Consider the following 9,851-nt stretch of genomic DNA (forward strand, 5'->3'; position numbering starts at 1 on the left):
GAGCCCGTGCTCTGCAACAAGAGAAGCCACCGCAATGGGAAGCCTGCGCACTGCAACGAAGAGAAGTCCCCACTCGCTGCAACTAGAGAAAACCTGTGTGCAGCAACGAAGACCCAACGCGGCCAAAACATAAATAAGTTTAAAATAAATAAATTTAAAACAACAACAAAAAAAACCTTTTTTTTTTTTTTGTTCTTCCATGCCTTTATTGGTGACAGCGATGGACAACAACAATGCCTGGCATAACAAGATACCTGGGGTGGCAAGCAGGCACTTGCTACATCAGTGCAGCTCAAAACCATCTCCTTCAAGAACTCTGCTCTTCCCGCCACAACTTAAGGCTCCTCAGAGTGTCTAAGATAATAAAAGTGAACTTGTCTGCGACAATGATTTTCTCTCCCTGAAATATGATCCCCACTTATTTTCCCTTACCCCAAATCCCAAGAACAGTAGGTTTTAAATAAATAGCACAGGGCTTCCCTGGTGGCGCAGTGGTTGAGAATCTGCCTGCCAATGCAGGGGACATGGGTTCGAGCCCTGGTCTGGGAAGATCCCACATGCAGTGGAGCAACTAGGCGTGTGAGCCACAACTACTGAGCCTGCGCGTCTGGAGCTTGTGCTCCGCAACAAGAGAGGCCGCGACAGTGAGAGGCCCACGCACCGCGATGAAGAGTGTCCCCTGCTCGCCGCAAGTAGAGAAAGCCCTGGCACAGAAACGAAGACCCAACACAGCCAAATATAAATAAATTAATTAAAAAAATATATCACAGAGATGTCTACTCTTGAGTCATTTTTTCTCTCTTCTTGTTCTTTAAACTCCGAAGGCATTCAATCTTCAGATCATTCAAAACTGCAAGGACTCTTCACCCGAAATGTTCATCCAGTGTAACTTGATGAAGACAGAGTGCCAGGCATTAGATTGAGAACCTTCAAAACAAATGTCTGCCCAGAGATACATGAGGTACTTCAGCTCCAGTGCTGATTGGTTCCTTTCCTTGGGACTCTCCAATCCTGCCATACATGGAAGCTTTCATAGGCTTTTATTCTCTAAAGTAGGCACACCAGATCCACTGGGTGTGAGCTGTGTTCACTACCATTACTTCTTCCTTTGTTCTCAATTATGTCTGGGATGGTGGCTCTGCAGATCCCCAGAGGCCTTTGGACAACAGCTGTGATGGTGATGCTGACGGTGCTGAGCACCCCAGAGGCTGAGGGCAGAGACTCTCCACGTAAGTGCAGGGCAGCTGCTCCCAGAGCCACCACTCTGGGGACCAGGCTCTGAGGGACACTTGGCCCGGGGTGTGATCTCAGAATATTTCCTCTCTTCGGGGATGCGAGCTATGTTACATTCTCATTTCCACCTTCTAATGGCAAAGTGAGGACAGTCCCCCTCCCACAGGCTTAAGCCTGGGGACATTATAACAGGGAGGAGGAGACAAAGTGTGTATCTACTACAAGTGCTGGGACAAAGTGAGCATGGGTAGTTTGTTTTAAAGAATTTCTCCAAAGACACAGCAGGACTTGTCATTTCAGGATCCCTCAAGACCTTGTCTGGACTTAATACTATGGGATCCTGGGTTGGGGAAATGTAGCGCAGCAGTGGTCTCTGTAGTCTCAGAATTTGAGGAAAAGGACTCTACATTCCTGACTCTTGAGTGGAGGGTTCCTGGAAGCAAACTCCTGGTATTTGAGTGGAGCTGACTGGGTGGCCACCGACAGAATCTTAACCTCAAGTTTCACTGATTTATGGTCAAATAGTGACTTGAATGGTATTCAGAGACTTGAGTTGAGGATGGATGGGATTTAGGAGAAAGGAGAACGTAAGAAGAGAAATATGTATATTGAGAAAGCATTCATTTCAGACACAGGATTAGTATCTTCAAATAAATTCTCTGTCAATCTTCCTAACACCCCTATGTGTAGATATAACGACTTTTTACACAATTATACTTAAGATACAGATACTCCGTTAAGTAACCCACCCAAGCTGGTAACTGTCTCAGTTTAATTGGAATCCAGTTTATCTATTTTGAAAGTCTGTGCACTTTCCGTGAATAAACCATCCTTTTTAGGACTAGGGCCGTGTCGGTCCCTTCTAACTACAAAGGAGTCGGGTCGGGGTGGCAGAAACGCAGAGGAAACCCACGCAAGGGAAGGAAGGCACTTTGCCAGGGACCCAGAGAATGTGCCTGTCAGGACGAGGACGGGGTCCATTCAACAGCTCCTTTGTGATTCCCTTGAAGTCTTGTGCTTATGTAGACACTTGTTTGTCTCTGAGGTTCCCAGGATTTCGAGGGAAAATGACATTTCATGTGAGAACGTCCTGATCCCTCTAAGTACAGAGATGGATGTAAAACCCACCCGATAGCTCTGTTTACTCGGTTCTCAGGCTCAGGCAGGGATCACAGGTCCCAGGGCTCCCCTCAGAGACAGGCCTCCTCGCACGAAGGTCATTCTGGAAGCCCCCAGACGGGGCGGGAGGCCTTGGAAGAGCCGCCCGGAGGCTCCGGGTTCGCAGCGGGAGGCGCAGGGCTGGGCTGGGCGGGGAACCCGGGGTTGAGCGGCGGGTTTCAGGTTTTTCCGACCCAGCTGGCCACGGGCCGACATCGCCCCGCCTGCCGAGCGGCTGCCGCCTGGCTGAGCGGCGGTGTCTCCCGCAGAGGATTTCTTGTACCGTCATATGGGCATGTGTTACTTCACCAACGGCACGGAGCGGGTGCGGGTCGTGGACAGATACATCTATAATCGGGAGGAGTTCGTGCGCTTCGACAGCGACGTGGGCGAGTTCCGGGCGGTGACCGAGCTGGGCCGGCCGGACGCCGAGTACTGGAACAGCCAGAAGGACATCCTGGAGCAGGAACGGGCCTACGTGGACACGGTGTGCAGACACAACTACAGGATTCATAAGACCTTCACGGTGCAGCGGCGAGGTGAGCGCAGGCCGCCCTCCGCGGGGCCCACCCTCCCCTGCCGAGACTCCGCGCAGGGGTGAGGGGGCGGGGCCGCGGGGGTGGGATCCTCAGGCCCGCGGAGGGGACAGCGAGCCCTGGCGTTCCGCGCAGAGGGCCAGGGACCGAGGGCACAGCAGGGAGACGGAGGTTGGTAGCCCTGGAACATTCCCCGCAGAGGCGAGTCCAGGACTGCTCAGTATGGCCCCAGCTCTCGAGAGCCTCGTCCTGCGCAGTTCTTTCCACTAATTCTGCACGTTCCCGCCTCGTGCCTTTGGCTTGTTTGCTTCCCGAAGCTCAGGAGCTCAGCCTGGTGGAGTTAGGGCTGCTCCACGGCTGCTCTCAGGGCACCTTACACACGTGGTGATATATTACAGCCATGAAAGAATACATTTTCACTTTTTGGTTTCAAATCATTATTCATCTTAATCCTGGTTTCTTAAATAGATGTCACTGTATCACTTGTCCCGGCCCTCTTTCTGGCAAGGGACTGTCTTAATTATCCTTGTGTGTCTAGTACCTGACACATTGGCAGGTAGTATGAGCTCCATAAACCTTGCTTAAATTAATGAATAAATGTTCTCTGTTGCCCAGCTGCTTAGGCTCAAGAGAAAGCATAAAGGTAAATAGGATCTTAAAAACTGACCGTATTAATTATTCTTTACGATTTTGCGTAATGCTTTAAAGTAAACTCTTATTGACTTGGATCTTAACAATTTAGAATTCGTGGATGCAAAGCCTGAGGAAAAAAAGTGTTTAGTAAAAATAGAAACAGTACTTGAGTGTTGTTGTAAGGCAACGTTTTAATTTCTTAGAAAAGCTCAACAAATGGCTGATATCAGAGCTGAAGTTTTGGGGTAAATAAGTTGATGCCATTTAATTACTGAATAAAAATTGTTTCAGGTTCCGTTGGCCTGCCTATCCTCTCTCTCCCTGCCAGCTCCCCCAACATCCACTGCAGGGGTAGACATTCTGAAAGTTAATTATACCAGTTTCATGAGCACCTATTGCTAGGCAATTGTCTTACCAAACACTACCTATACTATGCCACTTAATTTCCTTGGTGTTAGCAATCAGCATCACCACTTTATATATGCTAATATTGGTACATAATAAACAGTTTAAGTAATTACACACAGTTATTCACTGTCTTGAAGCCTCCCCCAAATACACAATAGGCATCATGTTCTTTACTACATGTATATAGAGTCTAATGGAAGCAAAGCCTCGTTTAAGCCAGTTATGACCAGAAGCAGCAATGAGTCTGTTCCTGCTGATTTTCAGTGTTAGTGGGACAAAATGATACATTCAAGGGATTGAAAACTCACTGATTAATCCCTAGTCTGACCCTGGTGTTCTCTGTGTATGTTCACATAACTTTTAGCTTACTTTACCCTATCTTGCCTTCTCCTTCATCCTGATGCCACCACGTACATACTTATATTTTTGCTATTTCAGTTCTTTTTCATAAAAGTTATTCTAAAATTTCTCTCTTGAACTTGTGACCTCCATTTTTTACTCCCAATCTGTTTAAGACGAACAAATTTTATAAGTTCACCTGGCTGACCATGACTTTAGTCAGAGCCCAGGAAGAAGAACCTGATCAAGAGTTAAAGTCCAAACTGAAAACATGATTCTTTCCAGATGATGGCTCATGAGTACCATGTTATTGGGGTGATGAGACTGCCTGCCGATCTCAGCAAGTCCCAGTTATATTGTATGTTCATGTGACATGCTCACTAACCCGGGCCAACTTCTGCAAGAGTCTCAGAATATTTTCTATAGAGAACATACATGATAATTATGTCTGATTTCAGAGCAAGGCAGTTATTCTTAATAGCAAAGGGATGGCAGCTCACTTGAATGTTAAAAGAAAATTAGGGGAAAAAAGTAAATGAGAGTACATAATGTATTATCAAATAGCTAAAACACTACATGAAATATTTACTATAGTTTTGCACTAAGGGAATGAGGGAGATGCAATAAAATGGCTGCAGAGATAAAGGATAATACGTGTAAAACAGGTTGGGAGGTGTGTCATATTTGACCATGAGTAGCAATCTGAGAAGATAAAGGAATCGAGGCACGGGCAAACATGATGTTTTATCAGTGTTACTTGTTTTCACGGTTTCCTTTCTTTTCCTTCAAAAATTACAAACTTTTGACATAACACTTGTGGTTCTTTTTTGTTTTTATTTTTTGTTTTGTCTTTGTTACTAGATTGCAAGTTCTGTAAAGGCAGGGGCCACAGTTTGTGGTTTATCTTTGGGTCCCCAGTGCTTGTCAAATTTATATTTGTTGAATGAATGAATGAATGAATCAAATAAAGTATATGTGGCATAAATGAACTCGAGATGGAAGTGTAGGTATTTAATTATATAAGTTTTTGTGGGGAGTTTGCCACAGAATGGCATTTGAGCTAAGATGAGGCTAAAAACTGAGAGGGACGCTTTGTTGACTGGTACGAAGTGCTCTCGCTCTCGAATTCTGTATTACAGGGCTGAGGGTTATAGATGTAGCCTGTTTGAAAAGCACTGCTTTGTAGGAAGGCTGTGATGGTCACTGTTGTCCCATTTTACTGGACATAGAAATGTCTGTACTTTCTTAATTCTCAGTCCATGGGGCCATGACTACTGTTGATCATCTCATGGCCAGCAGGTGGGAGTCAAAGTTGCTGGATTTTCTCTACTGTGGGGAGCACAGAACCTAACAGAAAACAGTGTCACTGACCTAGCACAAGTCACTAGAGCTTATCCTCATGGTCACTTCTAGATGGGAGAGCGAGGGGGAACAAGTCCAGGTTTATTATTTTATTTAAAAAATGTTATAAATAGTGGCTTGTATAATATAGCAATTTATAATTTTAAAGTGCTTCATTTTTATCAATTAGTGTCAACAGAGTAACTCCCATAGAATGATTAAAACTGTCTCTTGAGACTCTGAAAAGTAAACTGACTAATGTTTTTATTCAAGCTAATAAAGTGGTCCAGGTTAGATCCAAATCCAAGATTTGGAATCCAAGGATCTTTCCACCCTGGTACCAGGGAAGGACTCTTCCCGGTGCGGAGACTTGCTGTGTGGTCTCACATCTCACTGTGTCTTTTCCTGTCTGTTATTTCCTCAGTGGAACCTACAGTGACCATCTCCCCAGCCAGGACAGAGGCTCTAAACCACCACAACCTGCTGGTCTGCACGGTGACAGATTTCTATCCAGGCCAGATCAAAGTTCGGTGGTTCCGGAATGACCAGGAGGAGACAGCTGGCGTTGTGTCCACCCCTCTTATTAGAAATGGGGACTGGACCTTCCAGATGCTTGTGATGCTGGAAATGACTCCCCAGCAAGGAGATGTCTACACCTGCCATGTGGAGCACCCCAGCCTCCAGAGTCCCATCATGGTGGAGTGGTGTAAGGGGCACTTGGTTTCCTTTCACCGTGGGGCCCACAGGACAGGGGCAGATAGAGCTTCCTTGGTCCATCCCATCTCATCCCTTGTCCCCAGAATCCCTACTGATCTGGAAATTCCAGGGCACAAGAGTGCCTCTTGCCTCATATTAAGGGCATCAGAAGAATCCTGATCTCATTGTCTTTCCAGATACAGGGAGCTCACTCTACACACCAGGGCCCCAGAGCCCAGCCCTGGTAGTTCTGAAGGATTGACTGGTGACCAGAGTCTTAGGGCGTAGGGTTATGGATGTGTCCCTGCGGAGCAGGGATCCACTTTCCCCTTCTCCCACCCGTCCACTCTGTCCAAGGATCTGTTGGCGGGTCCCTCCCCTAGGGGTAGTCAGAATGGAGAACTAGGTTCCCCTGGCACCTCCACCTCCTGTATCTCAGACTAGACTTTAGGCTTCTCAAAGGGACACCCCGCTTTGGTGTGGGGACAAACCCTGACACTCAGGCTCTGATCCCTAGGGGCACAGTCTGGATCCGCCCAGAGCAAGATGCTGAGTGGTGTTGGGGGCTTTGTGCTGGGGCTGATCTTCCTCGGGCTGGGTCTCATCATCCGTCACAGGAGCCAGAAGGGTAAGGAACTCTGGGGAAAAGGGGAAGACGGGCTGTGACTGAGACCCTCTGTTCAGGGAGGCCTGTGCCTCTAGATGTAGCTCTTTCCTCCTGACCCTGAAAGGAAGGAGACTAGGCTGGTGGTGGGCGGAAATGGAACGACCTAGGGAGACATTGGAGTCTGATTTTACTGGTTGAAAAGTAGCCCTTTCACAGAGGTGACAGGTGGGATTTATTCTAGGGCTTCCTTCTAGTGGCAGTTCCATTCATTTGGCGAGATTTTATTTTAGGGCAGTTAAGGCCTTGTGGGTAGAGAGGATGGGTAGGGAAGAAATATATTTCAAATTAAGTTGCTTATCTCATTTCCCTTTGGGGTGGGCGAGACACTTGCTGTTTGTGTCATGAGACCTTTTGTGGGACCTCCTGGGCCTCCACCTGCAGGTACTGTTTTTGCTCTGTTTCACTGGGGGTTATGGGGACAGGTAAAAGAGGGAAGGGTGTGAGGTGAGTATACCTGAGCACAATGGTCTCATCCGTGGCGTATTTTCTGCTATGGGATCAAGAGTTAGGGGAGAAGTTCACCCAGTTTCTGTAGGAAGCTCCTGAGGTTGTTCTCCAGAATCAGGCCATAACTTTGGTGGCCTCTTTCTCTGAAACTTGGAGCCAGAACTGTGGTGTTAGTGCTAGACACCAGGATGATACCCACTTTGTGCCACATGTTGGTGACTACTGCCCGTGGGCATTTATAGTGACTGAAAGAGGCTATGCGTGGTGGAAAGAAGGTGAGTTATTATCTAATTTATTAAAAGTTTGACGTCTTCATGTCCCCCAGAAGGCTAACAGCTGCTCCCCAGCCTTCCACACATCTGTGTCAGGCTGAAGTGTTGTGCCCTCTTCAGCTGATTCACCTCTACACAGATGTTAGGGGAGGTGATGGTGACATGCCCCGGACCTCAGCTTTCTCTGTCGGATGCTGCAGGCCGAGAAGAGGTGAGGGGGCACGTCCCTCAGGGTGCCATGTGCTGATCACTCTCTCTCTTCTCCAGGGCACTGACTCCTGAGGACGCTTTGACGGGGATTGGTTTTTGCTCTTCTGCAATAGCTGCCTGTTCTTGCCCAGAATTCCCAGTTGCCTGTCAGCCTGTTCCTCTGAGATCAGGTTCCTCCATTAACTCTAACACAGTCACCAGGTTACCCCTTGCCCTGCCCCAAGAATTTGACTGTGATGCTGCTTCCTGCACTGACCCCGGAGCCTCTGCCGGTGTACTGCCAACAGCGTCTACTGAGCGTCTACTCAGACCCCAGGGGATTTTTCTGTTTGCTTTCTCCCTCTGCAGACTGCTCAAGAGAAGCACATTGTAACCGTTACCTGGCTATAGGGTATATCGTAATTAAACATGAATATGAGTTATCTATACCCTGAGCCTTCTTTTTTATTAAGTTTATGCTAATCATATATTTTTTTAATATTTATGAAGACTCGCGCCGGGTTTCAGTTGTGGCACATGGAATCTTCGTTGCTGCATGCGGGATCTTTAGTTGCGGCATGCGGGATCTAGTTCCCTGACCAGGGATTGAACCCGAGCCCCCTGCATTGGGAGCACGGAGTCTTAACCACTGGACCACTGGACCATAGGGAAGTCCCTATGCTAATCATATATTTTTTATTGAGGTATAATTGATATACAACATTATATTAGTTTTGGCTATACAGCATGATGATTCAGTATTTGTATATATTTTTGCAAAATGATCACTACAATAAGTCTCGTTAACATCATCACTATAGATTGTTACAATATTTTTCTTGTGATGAGAACTTTTTAGATCTACTCTTCCAATGACCACCTGTCAGGGTTACAGGAAGGAGGCCTCCCTTGTGGGGAGGTTAGATAGTTATCCAGCTGTCAGACCAACACACAGGCTGGGAGCTGGTTGAGAAGCAGGCTGTACCCAGGAGTCTGATTCAGCAGCTCTGGGTAGAATCCAGAGAATCTCTGCTGGGAAACCACTGGAGCAGATCAGTGGATTCCACAGTGGTGGGAAGAATGAAAAGGACATCTCCTTCATATTTGAGTTTTATCTAAAAGTTAAAAAAAGGAAGTAAGCTTACTAATATTTGAGGTCTAGTGAATCAGACAGTCTCGTGTCACAACTGAGATGTCACATAGAATACTGTAGGTAGAGCAGGAGTATTCCATCACTGAAAGCTGCAGCTGTATCTTCATTTGTTCACTCACATTAGCATGTTTCCATGTCTTGTAGTTTACTGTGCCCTCTTAAAGAAACTTACGGACTATATTATTTTATTTTATTTTTATTATTTTAAATAACAGAATTGCAAATGGTAGAATCTTTACAATATTTTGAATGAAATGGGGAATAACCATGAAATCTTTTGTGTCACAGAGAGGTTTGTGGGTTATCCTGGGTCTAAACAATTAAAGCATGGTCAAATTAAAAAAAAAACTACTCTTTTAGCAACTTTCAAATATACAACACAGTATAATTAACTAGATTCACCATGCTGTACATCACATCCCCAGGACTTACATATGTTATAATGGGAAGTTTGTGCCTTTTCACCACCTTCATGACTTTTGCCCACCTCTGGCAACCACCAATTCATTCTCTTTATCTATGAGTTCTTTTCTATTAAAGATTCCACATGAGTTAAGTGAGATTTTATGGTATTTGTCTTTCTCTGTCTAACTTATTTCACTTAGCATAATGCCCTCAAGGTCCATCCATGCTGTTGCAAATGGCAAGATTTCATTCTTTTTATGGCTGAATAATATTCCATTATGTATATATACACACCACAGTTTCTTTATCCATGCATTCACCAATGGCCACTTACGTTGCTTTCATATCATGGCCATTGTAATTAATGCTTCAAT

General features: G+C 46.0%; 1 protein-coding gene across 2 annotated transcripts; it reads left to right on the plus strand.

The window, feature by feature from the left end:
* Nucleotides 1-1,120: 1,120 nt before the first annotated feature.
* LOC309968026 (boLa class II histocompatibility antigen, DQB*0101 beta chain-like) lies at nt 1,121-8,294 on the plus strand (the record flags this gene model as incomplete). Of its 2 annotated transcripts, XM_082849116.1 has the most annotated exons (5): nt 1,121-1,229; nt 2,661-2,930; nt 6,073-6,354; nt 6,862-6,972; nt 7,998-8,294. In XM_082849116.1, the coding sequence occupies 5 exons, from the start codon at nt 1,121-1,123 to the stop codon at nt 8,003-8,005; spliced, it is 780 nt and encodes a 259-aa protein (XP_082705242.1). In that variant the 3' UTR covers nt 8,006-8,294. The 2 variants fall into 2 exon arrangements, with proteins under 2 accessions (XP_082705242.1, XP_082705241.1); XM_082849115.1 differs by lacking the exon at nt 7,998-8,294 and having other exon boundaries at nt 6,862-7,197.
* Between the last annotated feature and the right edge of the window lie 1,557 nt (nt 8,295-9,851).

This window comes from Leucopleurus acutus (genome assembly GCF_964270905.1).
Source record: "Leucopleurus acutus genome assembly, chromosome: 10".
In the NCBI taxonomy this organism is placed as follows: Eukaryota; Metazoa; Chordata; class Mammalia; order Artiodactyla; family Delphinidae; genus Leucopleurus; species Leucopleurus acutus.